Raw genomic sequence first — 26,014 nt, forward strand, 5'->3', positions numbered from 1 at the left:
TAGGTCCAAATTTTTTTGGCCAAATTAAAGGATGAACCTACTAATTGAGGCCATAATAAAGTCTAAGTTTTTGAATTTCGATTTTTTGGTCCGCTCGAAAAAATAGACTATTGTTTAGCCCAAGTTTTTTAATTTCAAAAATTTAATTTCAAACAACGGTTTGTTCACTTGGTTCCCCTGTAGTTTTTCAAAATTCATGGGCTCCCTCTGTTTTTTTTTTAAAATGCACCAAGTACCCTTACTATTTCCACAAAATGCAGCAAATGTCAATAATGACTAACAGTGTCAAATTTCCATTAGTCATTAGGGTTAATTAATTCTTCTAATCCCTCTAACCCAAATTAAACCCTCTAAACTTAACCCTAACCTTAAAACTAACCCTCTAACACTTCACCACCACCCCCAGCATCCCCACCCTCCCACCACCCTCGACAGCCCCTTCCCCTACCCAACCCTGCAACCGCCCTCCCCTCACCCCCTGTCGAATCCCGACCCCTTGTGAAATCCCCACCCTTTGTCGAATCCCCACCCTACTCCCCTCCTGTAGCACCCCCACCTCGTCAAATTCCCCCCACCTTCCCCCTCCCCCTGTCGAATCCCCACCCCAATCGACTCCCGGCTAAAGATTCCGCGAACTGGGGTACAAAACACCAGCCAAAATCGACCAAACCTCCGGCCAAAGTTGACCGAAAGCAGGGTACCCCATCTAGAATTCCGCTACGAGGATGGGGGAGGAGGGATTCGATAGCGGGTGGAAAGAGTGGGAGAGCCTCGGGAGGGTGGGGAAGGGGGAGCTGCGGGTACGGGGGTGGCTGCAGGTAGGCTTGTTCATTAGGGCGGGTTAGGGTCGGGCCAGGTCAATGTATTAACGGGCCGGGTCAAGGGTGTTGATCCACCGGGTCGGGTCAGACCCATTACGACCCGATCTGAGCCGTATAACTACTTGATCAATAATGATGCAAAAACGTATAGTGGAGTAGTTGGTAAGTTTAAACAATCTATTAATTCCTCTTCTACACTAACTAACAATGTTATAACTTTGGTTTCAGGGGTTGGTGGACCCCAATGCTTTTTATTGCTGGTACTGCCTCTGCAAAATATGTTTACCATCATGTTTCTAGGCAAAATACACTAACACAAGCTCGCCATTATGACTTTGTATGAGAAGTTACTATGATGCATTTTCTTGGTATAATTATATGTCACACAGCAAATTATATCACACATTTCTCATAACATTTTCTTTGAGGTCAGAATTGAAGTTTTCAACTCAACTTTGAACTTTCCATGTTTCAAAGCGTCAAGGCATAACCTTTCTTGATTTGCTCATAATTCTACATGTTTAACAGTCTATTTTGAGAAAAAAAATGAAAGTCAACAACTATATTGGAGTAGTTGGTAAGTTTCAAAAATCTATTCATGCATGGTCAACGAAATGCCGCAAAATCTCCATCTTCAAGCTACACTTGTCCTTAATGCCATTCATGCCTGGCCAAGGTTCAAAGATAGAAAAAATTACATTAATTGGGGAATGGAACAAACATTAACACAGAAAAAAATACAATGTAACTCTAGTTCAAGGAGCCATGACATGATAAACTATAAGGAGATAAATACATACAAACGTACTTAGTACAAAAAGTTACTATCAACATCTTCATCCATATCATCACTCAAGCTACAATGAAGATCCAAGTCCAAAGGAACATTGTGCTCATCACAGCGCCAATCTTGAGTGCACACACTAATGCTTGTACAGTCATTGGTTTCAATGAGCTACAATTAGGAGAAATAATATTTCCGCTAAGACTAAAAGCCGAATTCGAAGCCATCATACTAACCGGAATAGTTAGTAAATCTCGGGCAAAAGAAGCAAGATTCGAAAATCACACTACATTTTGTTGCCAAAATTCTAGTACATTCAACTCCGAATTCAAGTTACGCTCCAGATCCTCCAAATACAAGTCAAGTTGTGACTTTGTGGTTTGAGTTCTAGTACTTCTTGAACTAGAACTATGATAATTATTAAATAAGTCATCATTTATCCCACTAGTAGGAGTAGGGACAACAATAGGTGAGGTTGAAGATCTTAACTTATACTCATTATCTAAAGACCTCAAAGTAGTCAACACTTCTCCAACCTTTACCATAGCTTCATCCGGACCAAACAACTTATCAAAAAAATACTCAACAAACTTAACTTTGAACCTTGGATCAAGTATGGTCACACAAGATAAGTACACATTATATTATTATTGTTATTATTATTATTATTATTATTATTATTATTATTATTATTATTATTATTATTATTATTATTATTATTATTATTATTGCTATTATTATTATTATTATTATTATTATTATTATTATTATTATTATTATTATTATTATTATTATTATTATTATTATTATTATTATTATTGAGTTTTGAACAAATTTATCGACTTGCATGAGCTACATATGTACATTGATCTTTTCCAATAACAACTTGTTTCAATTCAATTAGATGTTTTGAGTTTTGAAATATTAAAGATGATATTGTTCATTAAGTACTTTGAATCATTTGAGTATAATTGTATACACCCGTGCTTGGTTGATCGAAGCATAAGATAATTCAAGAAATATTACAACAATTAGTTGATCGACTTATATCAATAAATTGATCTAATCTAATATCATCATACATTAGTCTTATGCAATAAAAATTATTTGAATTTGTTATATGTTTAGATCGATGTATTCACATAACTTTCATCTAATCGAATAACTTAATAACAACTTCACTAATCAACTTGTTTCACTTTAGTAACATGTTTTGTATTCGAAACAGATAAAGCTGAAGGTTCACATGGATGGATCATTGCTAATTTCAATTGCTTTATTAGCTTACATTAATACATCATGTAATCCAATATCTCCTTGTTTGAGTTTAATTAGATATTTGAGTTTCAAAATAAACGTAACTTATAAATGATTAAGTAAATTGGAGTATTTTTATCTTGATTTAGGTTATCAATTCATTGATACAATAATCTAACAATCCGGTTCTAACTTGTTTCACTTTAATATTATGTTTCGAATTCACAATGGAGCATTGTTATCTTCAATTATCTAACCGACTTGTATTGATATATTCATTTAGTCTAATATAAATGTCTTTCAGTTTGGCTTAGATGTATGAGTCTAAAAAAATGATTTTAACAGATTAACAATTAAGTTAAATGGAGTATTATTATCTCAATTTAGCTTATCAATTTACATTGATACATTGATTTAATAATCCAATATCAAATTGTTGCACTCCAATATTATGTTTCAAAGTCAAAATGGATACACCTTAATCTTACTTTAAATGGATCATAATTATTTTCAATTACTTTACCTACTTACATTAATACATTCATCTAATCTAATATCAAATTCATTCAGTTTGGCTAAGATGTATAAGTTTCAAATTGAATATAACTTGTTAATGATTAGCTTAAATAGAGTATTGGTATCTTGATTTAACTTATCGATTCATCAGGTAGATACCTCGATCTAATCCAATATTAACATATTATATGTCGATTGTATGATTTCAGTTTTCAGATGCATATAACTTAATGAAAAGTATAGTTACAGTAAGACATTGATCTAATCGGCTTTTTAAAAAATATCTAACTCGTCTTTCGAGGAAGTTTATAAGAATTTATAATGATATGATACATTCTTTTTAACATGATGTGATTTGCATACAACTTAAAGTTTGAATATTGACTCATATAAAATTGTCTTATTCCAAATTGTCGAGTAGATCAATAATGTACACATATATCGACGTCACTTTCATACACGTTTTTGGGAGGTACAACCAGTTTTTATTAAGGCCAGTACTGAACTACACTTATTTGGCACATTAATTGTAACTGAACCCGAAAAACATTTGGCCAAGACCCAGCACAAAGTTCCATTTTTCTCGAACAAATACAAGAATGTGACTAACTTGTACCTGGACCGATGCGATTATTTTTTACTTATGTGATTTTCATCAATAACTGAAATAAACTGAAACGAAACTGAAAATAACTCCAAAGTGTTTTAATTGATATGGATTAAACTGTTGGTTTGAACTGATTTAAATTACAACCGAACTAAACTGAAACTGGAAAGAAGAATAACTGAACTGAAAAGTTTGCTAACTGAATGAACAAAACTTTTAATAATATTAAACTGAACTGTTTAGGTATAACCATAACTGAATTATTGAACTGAATTGACACCTCTAATAGGTTATATGATCAATATCTACACCAATCTAGCTACTTCTAGCCGTGGTACTGCGATATCCAAGAATGTATCAGAATTAGTACTTAGTTGTCATATGATCAATTTTGACCCAAAGTAAGACCATCAATTTCCAACTTAGGAAGCAATACTATAGTGGTCATAATAATATGAGACAACATTCATCAAGAGAAAGATTGGTATAATGATACTAGTACTAATAAGATAATTATCAATTAAGCATTATGTTAAATACATAATTATACATTAATACAAACCTTAAACAATGAGCATATATATATATATATATATATATATATATATATATATATATATATATATATATATATATATGTTTCATAAAAACCCACACATGTACACTAAAAATAGCTGGTCTTTCACAATTGAGCATGTAACAGATAAGTAATTAGTATTACAACAATGTTAGCCTAGGTAGACTATATATACCTTAACAAGTAATAAGGAAGTAATTACATTGTTATAATTTATTTATATTCCTAACCTAAGCTCTAATTGCATATTATTAGAAGGATTAACAGAGGAAGAAGCACCCTGATCCTGTAATTTAGCAGGGAGATTAAGATCAAGACAAGATTGGGCTTGATTAGAAGTTGAAACAGGCCCAAGAGCAAGACCAATAGACGAGGTTGAAGCTTCCTCACTCTTTTCCCAATGACACCTCATGTGTCCACCCAAGGCCTGTCCAGTAGGAAAAACCTTGTAACAAAGCCCACACTTGTGACCCACTCCAAAGCCCAAGCCCAAAGACAGGCCTAGGCCCAGTCCAAGTCCTTCATCATGACTAAGCCCACTTTGCATGATCATGAAATTATGATCCTGTTCAACGTCAGTAGAACTACTCTTGGTAATGGCAAAACAGCCCTTGACATTCTTATGACTGGCACGGTGGCCGCCTAGGGCTTGGTGGGACCCGAATGTCTTCTTGCAACTCGAGCACTCGAACGTGGTGGCGGCCACTTGAGGGGAGGAGGCAAGCAAGAGAAGGCTAGCAGCGACCTCGCGGTCGTCAGAAGTTGTAGGCCTAGGAGTGGAAGGGGGAGTTGGAGGGAGAGTACCACGGCGAAGGTGGGGTGGAGGGTTAATACCACGCCATTGTCTCTCAGGGTGGCAACGCATGTGACCAAAGAGAGCTTTCCAAGACCAAAATGTCTTACCACACTCGGTGCATGGTGGGGGTGTCATATCTTTACCAGAAGGGTGTTTGTTTGGGAGGGTGGTGTTAGTTGTGGTGGTTTCAATGTGGAGAACTTTAGAACGACGTTTCTTGCGGTAAGAGGTTGTGGAAGAGGAGGAACATGGGGTGCTTGGAGGAGGGAATGGGTGTTGTTGTTGTTGTTGTTGTGGGTTGTCAATGTCATGGATAAATGGAGGAAGGATACAAAGCGGTTGCGGTTGCGGTTGCGGTTGCGTTAGCAGTTGCTGTGGTGGTGGTGGTGGTTGTGGATGTTGCGGTTGCAGTTGCGGCGGAGGTGGTGGTGGAGGAGGAGTATTATCCATGGGTGAGATTTGTTATTGTTTAGGAGAATAATGAATCAAGTAAGAAAAATGAAAGAGTTGGTTAGATGTTTGATGGAAAGAAAGGAAGAGAAGGAAATGGGAAATGGGTGTTTAGTGTTTAAGAGAAGAAAGAGTGCAAAAAGGTTGGAAGTGGGAAGGGAGAGTGGGTTTTGTAGGGAGAGAGTGCGTGATGTGGCGGCTTTACGGTTACTTGCCTCAATCCATAATACAGTTACTTCAGTTTTTTCTGATAGGTAGATACTTTTCTGATTTTTATTTATTTATTTCTTTTTGGTTATTCTACTTTTATTCATGTCATAATTGTTCACATGGCAGCTATTTGAAACTTGGGTAAGCTTTGAGTTTCCTAAAATAATTTGTTTTTTTTAAGGGGTCGTAAATTAATTAAGCGGCGCAGTTTAGAAATAAATTATAAAGTGTTGTACATTTTGGTATAGATTACATTAAGATAGATAATAACAACCCATTTTCAATAACATTACCATTCATAATTACAATTATAGCCAATTCCACAAGTATACCATCTATAATGACAAAATTATATTATTATTTTTTAAAAAAAATCTTCACTAATTCAAATTTGCATCCATGAAAACATCTTGTACTAACTCATTTTAAAATATATATATATATATATATATATATATATATATATATATATATATATATATATATATATATATATATATATATATATATATATATATATATATATATATAGTGAGTTCATATGAGAATGAATACTTATATGAGAAATGAGAATGAATTTTACACGATATAACTCTTATGAATAAGTGATGTAACTCTAATGAAAAAGAAATGTAACTCCAAAAACAAAATATTTGAAAAAAAAAAATCAAAAAAAAATATTTTTTTTTTAATTTCAAATTTTTTTAGAGGGATATAACTCTAATGAATAAGTGTTGTAACTCTAAACCGATCGTGTGGTTGAGATTCATTCTCATTTCTCATTTAAGGAGCATTTCTCATATGATCTTCCCTTCAAAAAATATATATATATATGTTAGAAATTATTTTTGATTTCTAAGTTACCACAGCGTTTTATGTGAGTGACATGTTTGGCAAAACTAGATGTTCTAGTAGCTATTAGCGATTGCAGTAGCTGTAACTGTTGGGATAGCTGTCAACTGTCTACTAGTAGTTGTCAGCGATCAGCGATTAAATTAGTTGTTTAATTAGAAGTGTTTGGCAAAAATAGCTGTTAAAATTGTAAAAGACAATAAATATTTATTCTAATATGAAATGAACAACAACAATGTTATATGTTCGTTCAATAGTAAAATTCAAGATTTATTTTTTCAAAGAAGTTACACAAAAAGGAGTATACAACTTTTTAGTTACTCAAAGAAATGTACAAATCTAAGAAACTATTTAACCCTCGAAAAATTTATATTAGCAATTTTAATAAAATACTTGTAAAATATCTTATCTTTTTTAAAAATATTTAAATAATCTATGTTATTGTAAAATAAACATTGAATTGCTATAAAATAAAACAATTAATAAACAATAAAAGGCAAAAGAAACAAAAAAAAAAGGTTAATAATTCTACATTATGCTATTATATAGTGTTTATTTGCTAGACCGCTACCTCTAAATCTCAAACGTTACTTATAGTAACTTTCGACAACTGCTACTCATAATCTACTCCAACTGCTACCCGCTACTATAACCACTACCTTACCAAAACACTCATAATTTTCTTAAGTAGCGTTTTAATCTTGTCAAACCGCTAACTGCTACCTCAAACGCTAGTGTCAAATAGGGCCAAAAACTAGACGACTCAAACATGTAAGACAAGGAAGATCCTTCAAAAGAATACAAGTCCACAACACCTTTATTCCTTCAATATAGTTAGAGGGCAGTTCAGAAATGTTCCAAAACTAATGTCATCAAACTAGTGCTAATCACTCTAACATAGCATGTGCAGCCAGCCCAAATCTAGTTCGTTCCGATTGTTTTGGCCATTTGAGGGTTCACAGGACCCATATAGTAGATGTAAACTGAATTCAATGTAACCCACACTGAACCCAATTTTTTCCAGTATCAGGCAAAGAATTTCAACCCGATTTATTAGCACCCACAATGGGTTTACACTTGTTAACCAAAATAAAAGAGCCAAAGAAGTAGTAAATGATACCAAAAAGAAACAAGGGAAGGAGTGGTCATTGCATTAGATAGTATGGGTCAATCAATTATCCGAGCTCTTTTACATTACCTAAAGCTGAGAAGTACAGAAATGAGATTAAACTAGATACAAGTAGTTGTTAGATGGTAACAGACTTACAGGTGCTAATGAGACAGCAACATCAAGAGCAACAAATTTGCGTGTCAGGTAGACTAATACAAAGAAAGAACGCATAGACAGCAGCTAATTGCAGGTTGAGGTAGATATATATCAAAACTTCAGATACATGCCAGAGTCAGCTCTGTGGTGTTTGTTGTTGAGCAGATGGTCCACAGGAAGTCTTCATGGATTTTCCGAGCACATTCAGGGCTTTCACACGCTGCAGCTCTTTCCCTGAGATGTGAAACCAAAAAGTATGTTCAGCAACTATCTTCATTTGGTATTCAACTCTTTGCAGCATCAACTTCTCCAAAAAAAAAAAAAAAGAACAAAAGTGACAGAAGATCTCTAAATAATATTCACGCAATTCTAACATGTTCTATCACCCTGAGTCTTCATGTACTTTGCTAGTACAATATGACAGTCATAATATATATCCTGCTGGAGTGTGGTCCAACATAAAATGTCAAAGTGGCTATACCCACGTCAGAGTATAAAAAAGATCCGACACGGGTACTTGAGATCATTGAAGAGTCCAAGTAACATAACCAAAAGGGGTGTGTGTATGTGATAACAGTACTATTTACCAAGCCAAACAGTCCCATCACTCTAAAAATAAGTTTCAAAGATAGGCTCCTTGATGGTGGGTTCTGGAATGAAGAGAAAGCAGTATCCTATGTTCAGTGCATCAGCTTTAGCAACTGAAGCAGTTACTATCAGTCTATCACCAAGATAATGAGGAAGAACACAATTCAAACCAATAACTAGTCAGACATTGTTTTCAGTAGAATTCAACTACTTAGATTGGGTTTGCATGTATGCAGCACTACACCCTGTGATCATAAAGCGTGGTTTTAATTGATCCTTGATATGTAATGCAAAAAACCATCCACTACTTCCCAATGACAAGCTGTGTAGAACAAGGACGCCTAGAAGGTGCGTCCCCCGTACCGGGGATGACTTAGGGATGGGTTCGGGATGGGATGGCTAGGAGACATGGTACAGCCTGTGATATTTCAGGAGACATGGTACAGCCTGTGATATTTCTAAAATTGTATGTCAAATATTTAGATGTTAGTGAACCCTACACCACCGTCAAAAGTTACCAAAAGTAATATAACAGCACAATCTTTATTGAATCCTATATACTTCACACACAAAGAAAGACTAATCAAATTTCATAAGGTATTGAGCCTTAAAATTAATTTTATCAAGTCGTGAGCAATTTCATCGGAATGGAAAAACTCATCTTTAGTTCTGAGGACTTGGTGTTGTTAATACATTGGAGCCACGAATAAGTTCTATCAAGGTTTAATCCTTAATTCTCAGAAGACGGTAGAGTTTCTATCATAGTATGACTTGATTACTTGGAAGTTAGAACCATAAATGAAGTTCTACCAACACCATAGCAATACATAGAGAGAAATAGCATCTGAAACAAGACATACGAATTATTTCTTGCCTACTACACCCTGATACCAAATTTATCCTCTTTTCAGAAAAACATGCACACGTTGGCATTTATTAATAAATCCATCAACAACTTCAAAATGCTTCTAGATTAAGCATGTGGGCAACGTCCATGATTCGTCTACGAAAGATTATAGACAGGACTAGAAAGATAGAGAGAGAGGAAGTAAAAACTCATATAGAGATACACCTGGCACTTACTACATTTTGCTATTGATTGCTGGGAAGTGTAAATTAGAGAACATAATATCCAATTAACCCAAACACAAAACAACACCTTTTTTGTTAAACTTGTAGATATCAATTACTCAATGTCTTTGCTTGCTTTTTTCTTCTATACATCTATAAGAAGCTGAAGTTATGTGGATAACATGCTAATAGTTTTTTATAATCTGCCTCATTAGTAAACATGGTGCAAGGGCTATTAGCTTACCTTGTTCCAGAGAAAGTTGGATTGCTTGCTTTTCCAGTTCAACAGCGTGTCTGCTAAGTTCAACAGCTGAAAGAGACCGAAGCACTGACAAGAGCAGCAAAAGATTATCTCAGAGGTATCCAGAAAGAGAGTCTCAGGAAAGACAAGGTAACTATACTTCCAGTTCTTTTCTATTCATTTATTTTATACTGCCTCCTTCCCACTCTAACCTTCTCATTTGCTTTGACACGATCTCCACTGCACACATTTGACCATTGATATTTTTAATACACAGAGAAACGAATTTAACAAGATCCCACATCATAACGTTTTTGTCTTACACATTAGTGACAGCTTACGGTCTAATTTTGGCTTTGTTACTGGACAATCTCTTTGAAAGGAAATATAGAAAGGAAGAATACATTATTTGCTTAATTTATGGATTTTCTGACCACATTTTGGACTACACGCACCTGAGAGTTTCATTAAAATTCTTTTTTTATGAAGAGGAAAAAGAGAGCTTCCAATGACTGGAAAATATAGGTAAACCTAGTCTCACATCAAGCTAGTTAACAATGACCTTATCTACTTATAGAGATAAATAATATGAAATGAATTCAATAAGTGAGCATACATTGAAGATGGTCCTCCAGACTTGATTGATCTAACTTTTTCAGGTACATCTGCAGTTCAATATATCTCTCCTCCCAATTCTGCTTTTTGACTCTTTCTTCAACAGCCACAGTGATAGTAGATGGAACTGCCTGACTCCTAGGTTCTTCAAAAGCCATTTTGGTATTGGAACTCCCAAGAGGGAAGGGAATGGAAGGTTTCCCAGACGGTACACTCATAACAGAGGCAGGAAATGGTGAATATGCAGGTAGAGGTTGCATCTGGGATTCATTAATCTGAGACTTTGGTCGAAGCTCAACTTCTTGATGGACAACCTGGCTTGGTTGGGGAGGAATAGCATTGTCATTTATAACCTCATTGGTACTGCTTTTACCAGTTTCAGCTTCAGACTTCCGGCGAACATACACAAGATGACCATTTGCACCACTACTGCTAGAAGATTGCTGATGAGGACTCATTGGGGAGTCAGGAGAAGGTCGCTTAATACCTGACACCTTCGCAGCCTCTGTGATGGCTACTTCCTTAAGAGCAAGAGGAATACTAGAGCCCTTTTGTGCTACAATATTATTTTCACTCTGAAGATCTCTGAGTGGTGTTTTCTTTAAGGGAACAGGGAGTTGTTTCTCCAAACCAGCCAGGCCTGCTTCACTATTACCTGATGTCAATTCACCAAATTTGGTATCTACTTCTTGTTGTGCCATTTCAGGTGATGCAACTCATGGAAAGGGGTTCGCAAGCAACAGAGCAACAAAGGATACAAGCCTGCAGAAACTAAGTTAATTATATATTCATCATAACAGAAATAATCAACCCAGCATTAATATATCTGTGTGATATCCATTAGGCAATGCACGTGCTTACATTAATATATATATATATATATATATATATATATATATATAAAATCTTTGATATTATATAAAAAAAACAGAATCTACTTTGTTACTCCCTCCTTATTACTATCCCTTCCTTAAAAAGCTTCACTTTGGGTAGCAAGACCTCTACTAATCTCTACTGGTTTAGGGCATTCTGCTGTTTCTGGACTAATGGCTAAAGTCTAAACATCCACAAGGGCAAGTAGAAGGATGATAACCCACAAACACAATAAATGGGTTGGCTTCACTTTAATCTTCTGATCCTCCCACAACAAGCTGACATCTCTGCTTAAGCACAAAAAGGAAAGGGCTCTTGGTTACAAGTACAGATTAGAGAACTAACAAATGCAAGCCACAAATTGACAACAAAAAACCCTGCAAATAGGGGTTATGAAAATACACGAGACATAAAAGTTATACTTGTTACTGCAAGCATCTGAAAAGTTCCGAGCCAAAAGAACATTAGAGCTCTCCATTCTCTAATACCCCAAAACTATTGCTAGGGTATAATAATTACAGTGAGATTATACACTATACCCTCTTCCAAAAAAATTTAAATAGGAACATCTTGAACAGAGGTATAGCAGTACAAGAAAGCAAGCCATTCTTTCTATTTTGGCATCATACATAAGCGAACACCTGAGAATAAGGGGGGAAAAAACAGCACAGTGGAGGCATCCCTACACCGCCCCATCCATAATGGATCTTATCCAATCAATGCAAGCATTCCCCTTATTGAGCAGCAATTTGAATACATTGACAGAAATTTGGGTCCTTCTCTTTCAGGATAGCTAGATCATTTTCCCCTAAAACTATCTTAATGCTGCTTATAGGCAAAGAAACCTTTTAAGAGAGATCTTGTGGAGAATAAATGACAGAAACCACACATGTAATAAGCAGAAATCAATACACATGAAGCTGTATGTGAGTTTTGGATGCAGTTCCCCTCTATGAAGTTCTTCTTGTTCCGGCCCGTGCCGCTGTAGCTTCTTTCCTCTCTCTTCTCTCCAGATACAATAAGATAAAGGGCGGAAAAAAGAATGTTGCTGAATTCAAGGAACATTGTAAGAGTCTTACTAACTGACACCCCAGTCATAATGCTATCGTGGAGTTCTATGCATGCCTTATTCACTTGATCTTCAATAAGGAATTGTATTAGCATTTTAACGGAATAATAAAGTTTTGCTGGCCAACAAAACATGGGTATATAAAAGCTGCAACAGTTTCTTTTCAAGCAAGGTAGTATACTATAATATCTATATATATATATATATATATAGGACAAACTACTTCTCGCGAAGGCTCAGCTTTCTATCAGTAAAGAGAAGAAAATGGGCAGCAAAATCGTGGCTCGTCGTTTCATACTCATGCAAAATATCCAAACTGCATAGCATTGATCATTTTAGAAAGCATGGAATGCAAGTAAAAGTATATAGCACATTTTGTAAGGCTCAAAAGGGGGGGGGGGGGGGGGGAACTCTTCAGATTCATTGCCTATTTGAGTCACAAAGTTTCTAATATCGCACGAGTGCACCGCTCACTCCAAGGTATGACCTTTTCTCTTTTCCTTCTAAGAGTTTACATATCTGAACAGCCCTATGGCCCTTAAGGTTGTAACCATTGAACATTGTGCCTTCTATAATAAGAAAAATGTTATTGGAACCCCAAAATCTCAAGTAATGTGCTGATGTTCACACATGATTATAGATACAGATACCTATTTGCTCAACTATTACTTCCTCGATAACATTCCAATCGCACTTTGAACTTATCAGATAATTACAACTTCTGAATTATTTTCATTCAAAGCGTTTGCATATTCAAGATCTTGAATTCAGTTAATTGCCATACTGCCTTTGACACGCATAGAGTCCTAACAACTTCGATGAGCAACGAACCATACATTGAGACCCCATGGGCAGAAATAATCATCTTTTCCACAAATATTCGTCCAAAATTCCATTTCTCTGATACCAAAAAGTACCAATCTTCAACCACAAATCATAATACACCTTGTATTATCCTCCAAGAAACTTCTCTACTAAATGCAAGTCCAAAATAAGCTTGGTTTCAAGCACAATACAACATAAGGGAAAACCCATCTTTAAAAAATTAAATCCACTTACAACAGCATTAAACACCCACAAAATTACTCCATCTTCCGCACATTAATTTCACTTATAGACAAACTTAATCGTTGATTTGAAACAATTAACTAAACACCCACAAAACGATCTCAACAATATTGCCAAATAAGGAATAATAAGCAGCTAAAATATCATGCAAATCCACCAAATAATTTGCAAACCCAGATCAATAAAGAGAAGCTTATTAAGAAAAATCACCCATTTATGCTAAGAATCTGAGAGAAAATAAATTGCCATTAACACACATATAAGAAAATGAGGCGCGCAAGTTCTATAAATTATCCAAAAATAATAGATAAAATTTCCAAATTGAGGAAAGAGAAACTTACCTAAGTATTGAATCCTCTTGCACAAAATTAACGAGATTACAGACACTTTAAAGGACGAAAATTATAAGGATTTTCAACAGCGAAGAAATTTGGGGATGAGAAGAGAAAAAGGTTAGTGATGAAAACTTTTTTCTTCTTTTTTTTTTTGTGGGGAGGAATTTCTATGTAAGAATTTGTATAGTGATTGCCAAATGATTTTTTTTCAACCTAGAAACACGTACTCTCTAATTATTTGAACATTTTACTGCTAGTGCAAAATTTTAGCAACATAATAAATCTAGCCAAACTTCGAGTATTTAGCAGATAAATTAGGGATTTGATTAAGTGAACTCTGCTTTCTTTACATTTACTGTGTTTAGCAAAAGATTTGACCGATGTTATACCAGCAAATAACAATGATTATTGAGTGACTTAGCCACATTTATTAACGAAGAAGGGATAAATCATAAATGGTAAGAGTAGGCTTTGCTTTAGTTATTTTTTTTTTTTGGGTGTCAAAGAGGGAGGCTTTGCTTTAGTTATAACTAGATTGTGGAATTGTTTAGAGAGGTCTCATATATATGGGCAAAGTAAGCGATTGCTCAGCGCGCTTAATATTAATGGTCTACCTATATATATTTATTTATTTATTTACTTTTTAGGTTTTTTAACGTTAGATGAAAAATACATTTGTTAATCTAAATTTTTTGCCGCTAATCTATATACCTTTTTTTCATATTTCATAGCTTATTCTAGTTTTATCTTTGGTATATCTTTACTATATATTCTTTTAAATCTAAGTTATCTCATTGCTTAAAATGAAAATAACATTGAAGTATTTAAGAAAGTTAATTCATTTTTTAACCATTTTTAAAAATTAAATTAGTTATTGATAATACGGGATGAGAGATCCGTCTTATATCCCTATAGGGCCCATGTTTAATGTAGGCACAAGGCCCCTAAATTGTTTGAAACGTCCCGGGCATGGTTATATAACTTGTGCCTTCATTTGAATTTAGCTTAATACTAACATGCCTATTTTTAGAAGTGTTTTGTCAAATGCTAATTATAATTATTTTTTTGATAATTAAATGCTAATTATAATTATTAAGGAAATTGCATTTCAAAAATTCTTATTTCATTTAATTAATTTTATGGGGTTGTTATTATTATTATTATTATTATTATTATTATTATTATTATTATTATTATTATTATTATTATTATTATTATGTATTTTGAATTTTGTGTGTAATTAGTTATTAATAAACGGAATTAGAGATCCGTTTTATATCTCTTTAGGGTCCATGTTTAATGTATGGCACAAGGCCCGTAAATTGCCTGAGACGTTCCTGACATGGTTAGATAACTTGTGCCTTGATTTGAGTTTAACTTAATGGTTAGAATCTATCATGAGTTATAGGAATTGTTTTTGATTTTTTTTTCCTCTTCTAAGTTAACTCTATTTTGTTATGCAACATGCTATTGGGAAAATCACAGTGAGTTTAGCCCTACGAATTTCAAAGAACCATATGAAACTCCTCAAAACTTGATCTAGAAGAGAAAGTGTTCTTCTGATTGTTAATCTGTTATGATATTGATACAATATGCTAAGAGTTTGAGTATATTACCATGCATATGCACAAGGGTGGAAACATAGAGGGAGCGGGCGACTAATACATTGATAGGACATTCTATTTATAGAGGGAGCTTGCAAATGGTTTGAGCCTTTCGACTAAAACATGCGAATTAAGAAGGCAAGTCCATAACATGTAATGCTAGTACAATCTTTAATTAAATCCACATAACTTTCTATATTTGGTTTAGTTTATAATGTTAAAGGTCATTCTAAAGTGGTTTCATTGTTATTTAATTTGGGACCCTACTTTTGATCGTAAGAGTTGATAGGATCGGATCGTATAAGATTCTATTAATTAGGTGAAATAGAGATAATTATGTTCAAATGTGGTGGCAAATATAATTACAAAATCTACACATATTAATAATGACTAATTTGATTATCAAACTGTGATAGTAATTCGATACTCAAGTCTCTAAAATTGAAGTAACATACAACTAAAATTTATGACAAGATTGAACAGTTGAATCATAGGTTCATAGAATCATATTAAGATCTAACCTGTGATTATTTTTTGGTTAGATAGGATCAAAATTTCCTACAAAATTAAGATCCTAAGCATAATCGGGATCGACGAGATCCTTTTAAATCATAAAATCATAAGATCTAGATCGAGATTTTAACAACAATAAGTGCTTCACCTTGCCTAAAAAAATTCTTGAAATGTATAAAATTCTAAAATGTTCTCGTAAAAAAACAACTCTGATAAATTCTAATAAGCTTCGGGGGATACCCACTGCCAAGACAGTTTCTTTCGTGAAGCTTTAGATTCTCAAAGCTGATCATTCATTGGTTTGAATATACAGCATATGTTACTATAAATCGAATGTCTACAAACTAGATTGGTTGCTGACAAACCTTAAGTTCTTTTTTTTTATTAGGAAAGATAATTAGTCCGAATACCAACCCCTACTAAGCTACTAGCTAACCTGGTACACCAGCTCATAGGCTGGGTACAAAGCTAAACGGCCCATAAGTAAATGCCCCAACATACTATTGGGATGAGGATTCAAACCTTGGACAATGCCCTGTAATTCAAAGTGATACTCCACTAAACTACCACCTCTCCATCCAAGTTCTTCCCCATTTGATGCCTAAACATACCAGTTCTACAGGTCTTTATTCACCATCCTTCATTTAGAGTACAAGATTTGCTAAAACTTATCTTGAATCAAAATATAAACGCCGGTCTTGATTTTACATTGTTAGATTTGTAAAGGAGTTTAAAACTATTTTTCCTAAGAGTAAAATAGCTCTCCCAATGATGAAAAACTATTTTCTTCAAAATGAATGAAAAACTGTTCTCCTTCCTTTTTTCTTATCTTTATACACTCCTCCAACCACCTCCTTACTTTTTCCTTTTGTTTCATCATTTTTCTTACGTTCAACCAAACAACGAAAAACTAATTTTGAAATTATTTTTTCCATTGTAAATTATTTTCCATGAAAATCATTTTATACTATTAAAAATTTACACCCAACCAAATAAAGCTTAAATATCTAAAATTTCCAAATACTTGGCAACTTCGCCGCGATCTTCAGTGGCAACAAAACACAAACAATTCATGAGTTATTTTGCTCATAGGACAAGGCGTGTAAGAAATTTTTAATCAAAGCTATAATCCAACGCCTAAAACTGTTTCTTTTCATAAAAAAGAAGTCCCTAAATTAGAGCCACAATTTTAATGAACCATGGGTGTCTCAAAAGTCCATCATTGGCTATAAATCTGAAAAGAACAATACATAAGGCCCCAAAAAAATCAAATCAAACATTCCACAGATAACCATTAAAATTGTGTATGTACATAAGCTTCAAGGATTTTTGGGAGGAGAGGGGAAAGGGCAAAGAAGAGTGCAGAGTCTAATTTTGAGCAAGATACGAGCCTATATCCAGAAGTCACAACTCTATCACATTTGCGTAACTTTGTTTTTTAGCTTATTCACACGCCCGAAATGCAAATCTCAGCTTCCGAGCTTGTGTTTTCCATCTTTAGTGAGACACTAATGTGGGTGTACCAATTTTACCGAATCCACAAAAGACTGTTCCTTGGCAAACTCTGTTTGAAATGGAATTCTCTGAAACATGATATCACTGACCCATATTTCCCAATAGTCGCTCCACTGCAGCATGGACATTACCACGAGTAGCTTGCAGAGCCCTTATATTCTCCTGGGCGTCAAAAAAACCCATTTCTTGGAGCTGGGTCAATTGAGTTGCATACAGTTCTTCAGGTGGTACTGCACAAGAAAACAGAACGGTCAGAGAGGAGAAGCTGATATAAATGAGCAAAGCTTAAATATAAAAGGCCTCTGAAGCGAAAAACACAGAAAGAAAAATAATAGAAGAAAAGAAATAGAGAAAAAAACTGAACCATTTGAATTTTCTGGTGTAGTTAAGCCACCGGCTCCAAGACCACCAAACATATTCATCAACATATCCAGCCCCATATTGTTTGCATTTCCTGAACATTGTGTGGATACTGTTAAAACTACCCTTTAAACCCTAACTAAAATTTTAAAAAGTTCATATTAAAAAAAACCCACAATTACCTGCAGCACCTGCATTCGCGTTCGGCGATTGATCTCTGAAATAAGAGAACAAAGAAAAAAAACATCAGATTATCTAAATACATAGAGAATATCCAGATCGTAATCCCTCCTCACTCCCCAAACAAATTATTAAAACATGCTAGGTACTCATCAACAACAGAATCAGATCTAGACATCCCTTCTACTGTAGGAGGGGTCCCTCAAAACACAAAGCATCTCCTTACTCTAGTCTCTAATAAGTACATCAATAAACTTAATAGAAACCTAATTAGACAATTGCACAATAATTGCTTAATATATCCATAAATACATCAGTCTACATAATAGTGGAGAAACTACTAGTGTGCACTTCACTTCTAGAAGTTCGAGGTGAAAATGTACTAGATAGCTAATTACCAGTGGTTTCTGGTACCCATCTCTTAGAAACTTTAGGCAAGATGGTCATGAATTTCATATCTCTAGTCGAACACCTTTCACATATTCATTTATGTAAAAGTGAAGATACAAGAGAGAGGGGGGTAGCAAGTGAGCAGCCCAAATATTAGGCACAGGAAATGCTTTGCCTACTTTACGGGGGTTTCAGGCAAGGAACCTCCAAACTACAAACCACCATTTCTAACAAGGAGAAAAAGAAAGGCAAGAGTTGTCCTATCTTTGGAGTTTCTCAATACACAGGAACCTGGTCACTACCACATCTGACTGCCTGTTACATATCCATAGTATCACAAAGCAGCATAAGCTATAAAAATTTAACTTAGTCAATCCGAATTGCTGCTAATAGAAGAGAACTTTTTTGTCATCTGCCTTACCATCTCGATTCAATCTTCTTAGGTAAGAAAATGTCACAATAGTCAAAACAATAACTAATATGCTTGGTGATTCGATCCCAATCCAGTATGGATCTTATTTGTTAACTGTACAGCAATTGTCTTAGATAGATAGCAAAGCTAAAACGATATAAAATTCAAGCCTTACGAGGATATACAACTTCAGTTTCAGCAGCCCAATAATGAAAGAATATTCAACTTACTGGTTCGTCTGGGAACGGTTCATTCCAGATAGAAGAGACTGCTGTGCAGCTAGCATTTGCTGCATAAAATAATATAGTTCATTTGTCAAACCACTGGACATAACAGGGAGGGGGGGCTGCCAAATTGAAATTTGTTCATTTTTCATTCTGTATTTTTTATTTATTTATTGGGGTGGAGTAAAGAGAATTGGGAGGGAATAAACAAACATGAATCAACTTTAGCGTTTGGCTGAAGCGAGAAATAAAAGAAAGGAACATATAATCCTCAATCATGTTTCATCCATCTACGTCCAAATTTTCAAGCACCACCATCCACCACATTTAAGAGCTCCCTATACCCTACACTGTAAGCCCAAGTCTATACAAGTATACCACCAGCATCACCACTGACAACCGCCGGCTCGCTCTAGCATCACTACCATTTCACAGCACCAACCAATGTCTCAGACCCAACTCTCTCATGGTCAGAATACGCTGGAGTATCCAGATCTGAAGCTAAAGATAACTCCAACCACCACATCTTGGCCACCTGGCCCAGTATCTTGGCTGTTGCTGCTGCAATACAACCATGAGAAGCCACTTATATCCTAGTTCCTCCACACCTCCTCCTCCTCCTCCTCTATATCTCTAAGATCTAATTTTCGAAACTAAGAGGACTGTAGTGCAGAAAGATAAAGTGGCCATTAAGTTGCAGAAGGTGTGGTCGTCTTGGTGGGTAGGGAAGTGTCCTCAAATCTTTGCAGAAGGAAGGTTTCCAAATCTAAGTGTCCTCACATCTAAGTGTCCAAAACTCAAAGATGGAGATGGAGTAAAGAGAGCTACGTAATTAAGATAATGAATTTTAAGGAGACTCCACAGGTGAAGTGAAAGGAAGATTCCGGTATTACCTTTTGGTTTACAATATCCCCCAACCCGCCCCAAAATTAAAGTAAAATATTTTGAATAGCCTTCAAAAATCATTCTTTGAAAACCCAAGCAATAAAGCACAATGTACCTGCATCATCTCAGGAGAGGTCATCTGACGAAGCACATCAGAGTTTTGCATCATCTCTCGAAGTTGAGGGTTTGAATCAGTCAAAGCACGCAGCTGAGGACTCATATTAAGGATCTACATTCAACAGACAATAGTTACGAATCCGATTCAATGCCATATCTTGTCTAAGAAACTAACTCCACTATTTCCCTGCTCACCTGACAATAGATAAATATAATTGAATGTCATATCTTACAGGAAACAACCCTCCTCAATTAGTTACCTGATTCATGTACTGTGGGTTGGATAGCATGCTTTGCATCATCTGAGAGACTGCAGGGTTTTGCATTAACTGATTCATCGCTGATGCATCTGGAACTCCACCAAACATGCGATCCATCTCAGGAAGGCTACTTAAACCACCTAAAGGTGGTGGCCTTGCATCACCAGAGGGGTTTACCCTGGGAGCACTATTTGTTTGGGTGCCTCCTAGAAAATTCAAAATAATGTAGTGAGAATAGTAAAGCAGAGTTGACAATGCAATACATCGCACCAGCGACAACTAAAGAGTTCAAATACCTGAATTTTAAAACCAAACTATTTAAAAAAGTCTACGTAGTCCGAGTAGGTAGATCCGTAACTTTTTCAAAACACTACTTCCTCCAGTCTAGAGCAAGTTCAACATGGGAGGGGAGAGACGCAAAATGTTTAAGGTGCCCATGTGTTGAGGAGAGTGATAGAGAAAGATTATCACAAAAAAGAGGGGCTCATCATCCATGACACAAGGATAGAAAGAGAGAATCCAATAATCAGATAAAGAAACAAAGCATTTAAATTATCTCAAGAAAGCAGAACAAACTTCTCCTGAGATATAGGTGTAGTCAGACATGAAAGAAAAATCATACTAAAATACACACATCACAAACGAATCAGAGGAGAACCTACTTTATGTTAAGACAGGTGCAATAAATGGCAAACTATTACTACATGATTACAATTAAAGGTGCTAAGAAGCCACACCAGCTCATGAGCTACTCCATCTCCGAGCTCAATTCAAGAGCTTCACAAGCCAAGCCGAACCAGTTCAGGATTTGCTTCAAAAACTCATTAACACTCTCGACAAGATTAGAAGATTATGATACGCATTTTAAGATGATTAAAATTCAATCATTGATAAATTACGATATGTTGTCTTCTTAACTACGTTTTCAATAATATTACTGTTTTCCAGGTTCACTAATATTACCTCTAGAATTCTTTTATATGATTTATGTCGCTCATTTTAGTCACTTACAACAATTGAGTCAAGGTAATTGGCTTCTATGTTTTTTGGTGAAGTAGAATTTCCTCTAGTTACAAGTACCAGTAACTAATCAATCCTTAGACAGGCACAATTTCATCACAAAACTTCTTTTGCTTCTGCAAAAGTCACATGAACAAAGTACCGACAACTAATACAAGTTTCTGTGTCTCAAAAAAAAAAAAAACTCGCAAAAGTAATTCATACTTTTTCTTTCTTGAAATTAATACTACCTCCGTTTATTACAGTTCTACCATTTCTTTTGCAAATTGCCAAATATATTGAAATTATACAAAATTAAAAGTTATAGAAAGTGGATATTTTGAAAATATATATCGAGACGAATCTGAGAAGATCCCACATTACTACGATTTTCTTACATATAAATAACACAAGATACTCAAAGTGAAATATGAAATAGTATCAAAATTCAAAAAGGTAGAACCAAAAAAACGGAAGAAGTAGGTGATAAATAAACTGAACTATTTCTAAGTATAAAATATCAGTCATGTATTTCGCTTTCAGAAGGGATAGAACAGACAGCTTTTTCTTCAGTTAAGCTCCATTTAATGGTACCGCCGTTACTACCTTCTGTCTCCGCTCTTTCTTCTAACTCCCTTGGCTGTATTTTCAAGCATTACATATACAAGAGAGAATTTTGGGTGTCCTGTATTGTCAAATAGAGCACCTACTCTGCATACGTTAGGTATAAAAGCGATCCAACCAACCCATCCAACCAACCCATTTTAGTGGAAGGGCACACTAACATAGACAGAATTAAATTAGACAAAGAGAACGACTGGATAAACTCACCTCCACTGTTACCCCAGGGGTTTGGAAGTGGATTAGTGTTTGGGGTTGCGGATTCAGATCCAGTTGTTGATGGGTTGTTGGAAGCATCTCTTGTTTGTCCACCACTAGCAGCATGATTCCCCAAAAGAGCAGCCAACGGGTTGGAGCTAGTATTATTTCCTGTATCCGCACCCATTGTGGTGGCATTCAGAAATGGTTCCTGCACATTCTCATACATACGTCTGAGCATGTTAAAACCTTCAGGGGAGGATTCAATGTTGCTCATAGCTCGGTCAGTGTTACGCATCATCTCACGCATGAGCTCAGGATTCCTTGCAGTTTCCAAGGTCTGCCTGAGAATGCTAGGATCGTTTAATATATGTCCCAGTTCTGGATTCCGGTCAATTATATCACGCATTTGAGGATTGCTCATAATCAGGTTTCGCATAAGGTCTGGATTATTCATCAGACCCTGAATGGCCGGCATGTTCATTATTTCTCTCATCATATTTGGGTTCTGGGTGAGTTGCTGCTGCATCTGGTCAAAATCTGGAAGCCCAGCTCCAAGTAACCCAGAAGCACCGGTCCCACCTAGACCACCCAGACCAAGCCCAGGAAATAAGGAAGCCCCAAGACCAGCAGTTCCTAAGCCACCACCTTCTGTTGGGACAGCAGCAGGTGTAGCAGCAGGAGCAGTGTCAGAGGCGACAGCACTTGCAGTTCCAGATGGAGCAATCGCTGCAGACGCCGCGAAACCACGAACCATGTGGATGGTGTGATCCGCTTGCAAACCTTCAAAGACAAAGTATACAAAAGGTCATTTGCATGTACAAATACAGCCAGCAGCTTCAGGATAGAGTCACTTTGAAGCACCTACTAAATACCTAAAACTAGTGCACAAGAATTCTCTACATTTGATATTGACACATAGGTAAATCTAAAGCATATAAACACAATCCCACATCGGGTCATTTCCAAGAGAAAATGAGTCGTGAAACTTTCTTTGCAACTATTTGTGAACAATAATTGCTGTGAGGCTGCATTTTAGGAAAGACAAAACAATTTATCTCCATATCAATGTTATGAAGAACAAAGAGAAATTACTACCACATCCCCATCTAACATAACCATTCATCAATTCCAAGGATTTGTGAACAATAATTGTTGTGAGGCTGCATTTTAGGAAAGACAAAACAATTTATCTCCATATCAATGTTATGAAGAACAAAGAGAAATTACTACCATATCCCCATCTAACAGAACCATTCATCAATTCCAAGGATCCAATTCTTCCTCAACCCCAACTGATTACTTGACAGAAATCGAATTTAGAAGCACATAAAAAAACTACCTACACCAAATGTGCATCACATCAACATTACTTAATAGGATCCAATAATCCTGAAACAATCACATCCGGTATCTTGGTGGGATCAAGGAAGTTGAAAAAGTTGATGTTGTCAGCTTAAAATTGATAGGTAGAATAGATAATTTCATTATAAAGTAAAAAGAAAAGAAAAAATATATATCTTCTTAATATAGCGACTTTTGCAATTGAACAGATATGTTCTACTTTGAAGCAACCCTAAAGAATTGGTTTAAATCTAAGATTCGGAGCCAACCAAAATCTAGGAAACTATAGAGATCATTAATGTCACCACCGAAGTTCAACATATCAACAACTATCTCCATTAATTTACAATACTAACATCATGCTTCCGATTAAGCATATACTATCAGTAAGCTGGTAGCAGTGCAATGAAACACATTGACAGGGTAAAATGCCTTCATACATATAACTTAAGAATTCTTACTACATTGGGCCTTCTCAAATCCAATCTTATCATTGTCTTAGCTGCCAACTCTTGAATTACAAGCACATATAACATTTGAAACATCCTCATAACTTGTGATATAGTAGAATTTGTAGCTCTCTTGCTCTCAAATTAATCAATGTGTTAAGACAGCAATAGAGTTTAGTGTTTGTTTGGTTCAAGCTGATGGAACGAAAAGGGAAGGGAGTCAAAAGAGGTTCCAAGTGGTAACATATATTGTTACCCTTATTCCGTGTTTGGTTCGAGCCAAAGAATGGTAAGACAATGGTAACCAATAGTAACAAATAATAGCTTGAGGGGAAAGGAAACGTAACAAATTAGGGAAGTCTATTATTACTTGGTAATGGATTGAGGAGAAGTTGTCAGTAATTGATTCTGTTTCTTGGAGCCCAAAAATGTTTATTCAAAGTATGAACAGGACATGAACCACTACTATCGTTTTAAAAGGCACATATTAATAGTCATCTCATCACCTATGAGACGAAATAAGAACAAACCTTAGCAAATCCATCAAAGAGCTTGCCGAACTCAATAATGGATGCAGAAAAAGCCACTGCATCTCAATGTGGGGATAAACGCAAGGTAAATATCTAATTTCATTAATATACTATACAAATTACCAAAGCTATTAATTTGGATAATGCTTACATAAAACGCAGAAGATGAGGAATTAACATAATGCGGCCAAAAATTAACTACCAAATCAACATTTCCGCACTCGATCCTATCACATAATCAGATCCAAACAAAATCATCGACAAAAAAATAAAATTACACACGAATCAACTTCAATCCCAAACTAAACAATCCAAAAACATAATCAGCTGTCACTAACATCAAACAGATCTATCAATCACGTAATCTCAATAATCATCTCAAACAACCATTTCACCTAGAAAACACATCAAATTCCAAAAAAAAATCACAGAAAAAGAAGGCGAAAACGCAACAAATCAACGTACCATAACTTTCCAGGGTTTGGTCGTCTTTAAGGATACGACCTTTGTAGATCAACCTCTGCTGTTCGGCAGGAACATCGCAGTTTTGCGCAACAAGAGATTTAAAAGCTCCGACATCGGAATCAAGCGTCGTTTTCACGGAAAACTTAGAGCCATTAGAGCACCGAATGTTGACGGAAACTTCAGCAGCGGCAACAGTTGTAGTAGTATCGCTCGAATCTCCTTCAGCTCCCATGGCTTTCTCTCTCCTCAACTCTCGCGAAGAAAATTTGTTGATCGATCGAAGAGAAGAAAACCCTAACCCTAAGATAAAAGAGGATTTTTGCAAAGATGAAGTTTTATGAGAAAGCGAAGAAATAGTAATAATAAGAATAATAAGAATGGATTTTGTTTTATTTAATTTTGATATAGTGTGAATGAAAATAAACAAGGAAATAAATATATTAGGGGAGAGGGAAAGAATAAAAATAAAAAAATAGAGAAAGTGAGATGAGCCAATCACAAAAAGGGAGATTTGGGTTTAGACTTTGGAGTTGTCAAGGTTAATGTAATGTTTGTAAAGAGGGATAAAGGGTGTGTTTTTGGTTTTGTACCTGATTTGGTTTTGGCATATTCCAGAATAGACTAGTGTTTGTTTGTGTGTTCCAACTAATCATATCTTGCCACGTGTAATATTTTTTTTTTTTTTAGCAACTTGGGTTTTTTTTTTGATATGATATTTTATCTTTTGCAACCAATCTTTTTGGCACTCAATTGTATAAAGATGGTAGAGGAAGAAAATAATCAAATAATTAAAATTTTTGAAATTGGTAATGATTGTATTGACGAACTTTCTTTCTTTTTTAGTTGCAACATTTTAACTTTTATATTATTTGTTTTTCATACTTGAATGGTGTATGAAGATATATGTACAGTGATAAACATAATTATATGAGATATTATTTAATATATCTT

At 35.3% G+C, this 26,014-nt stretch overlaps 3 protein-coding genes across 5 annotated transcripts; all 3 read right to left on the reverse strand.

Moving 5' to 3' along the window:
- Positions 1-4,779: 4,779 nt before the first annotated feature.
- LOC104904162 (zinc finger protein ZAT3) lies at positions 4,780-5,808 on the reverse strand. The gene has a single exon (XM_010692354.3). The coding sequence runs from the start codon at positions 5,806-5,808 to the stop codon at positions 4,780-4,782; it is 1,029 nt and encodes a 342-aa protein (XP_010690656.3).
- Positions 5,809-7,996: 2,188 nt separating this feature from the next.
- LOC104903811 (hypothetical protein) lies at positions 7,997-14,625 on the reverse strand. 3 transcript variants are annotated; one of them, XR_002040974.3, is made up of 5 exons: positions 14,004-14,625; positions 10,654-11,414; positions 10,250-10,277; positions 10,041-10,124; positions 7,997-8,371 (listed from the first exon to the last, which is right to left on the reverse strand). XR_002040974.3 is itself a non-coding variant. In XM_048636267.2 (4 exons), the coding sequence occupies exons 2-4, from the start codon at positions 11,351-11,353 to the stop codon at positions 8,274-8,276; spliced, it is 882 nt and encodes a 293-aa protein (XP_048492224.1). In that variant the 5' UTR covers positions 11,354-11,423; positions 14,004-14,604; the 3' UTR covers positions 7,997-8,273. The 3 variants fall into 3 exon arrangements, 2 of the variants coding, with proteins under 2 accessions (XP_048492224.1, XP_010690232.1); XM_048636267.2 differs by lacking the exon at positions 10,250-10,277 and having other exon boundaries at positions 10,654-11,423; positions 14,004-14,604; XM_010691930.4 differs by lacking the exon at positions 10,250-10,277 and having other exon boundaries at positions 14,004-14,600.
- Positions 14,626-17,240: 2,615 nt separating this feature from the next.
- LOC104903813 (ubiquitin domain-containing protein DSK2b) lies at positions 17,241-25,609 on the reverse strand. Its single transcript, XM_010691931.4, has 8 exons — positions 25,064-25,609; positions 22,288-23,058; positions 20,458-20,663; positions 20,196-20,309; positions 19,202-19,260; positions 18,172-18,206; positions 17,994-18,083; positions 17,241-17,859 (listed from the first exon to the last, which is right to left on the reverse strand). Exons 1-8 carry the CDS (start codon positions 25,293-25,295, stop codon positions 17,711-17,713), a joined length of 1,656 nt encoding a protein of 551 aa, XP_010690233.1. The 5' UTR covers positions 25,296-25,609; the 3' UTR covers positions 17,241-17,710.
- Between the last annotated feature and the right edge of the window lie 405 nt (positions 25,610-26,014).

Source organism: Beta vulgaris, chromosome 9, assembly GCF_026745355.1.
Source record: "Beta vulgaris subsp. vulgaris cultivar EL10 chromosome 9, EL10.2, whole genome shotgun sequence".
In the NCBI taxonomy this organism is placed as follows: domain Eukaryota; kingdom Viridiplantae; phylum Streptophyta; class Magnoliopsida; order Caryophyllales; family Amaranthaceae; genus Beta; species Beta vulgaris.

Bases quoted from the DNA above. Each gene is read 5' to 3' on its own strand.
- LOC104904162 (XM_010692354.3), bottom strand. From the start codon at position 5,808: ATGGATAATACTCCTCCTCCACCACCACCTCCGCCGCAACTGCAACCG.
- LOC104903811 (XM_048636267.2), bottom strand. From the start codon at position 11,353: ATGGCACAACAAGAAGTAGATACCAAATTTGGTGAATTGACATCAGGT. The intron at 10,125-10,653 runs GTATGCTCACTT...TGCTCTTGTCAG, and splicing joins TCTGGAGGACCATCTTCAAT to TGCTTCGGTCTCTTTCAGCT. The intron at 8,372-10,040 runs GTAAGCTAATAG...TTCACATCTCAG, and splicing joins CCAACTTTCTCTGGAACAAG to GGAAAGAGCTGCAGCGTGTG.
- LOC104903813 (XM_010691931.4), bottom strand. From the start codon at position 25,295: ATGGGAGCTGAAGGAGATTCGAGCGATACTACTACAACTGTTGCCGCT. The intron at 20,664-22,287 runs GTGAGTTTATCC...TGAATTTTCTAG, and splicing joins CCCCTGGGGTAACAGTGGAG to GAGGCACCCAAACAAATAGT. The intron at 18,207-19,201 runs GTAAGTTGAATA...CTCTTATTTCAG, and splicing joins AACCGTTCCCAGACGAACCA to AGATCAATCGCCGAACGCGA.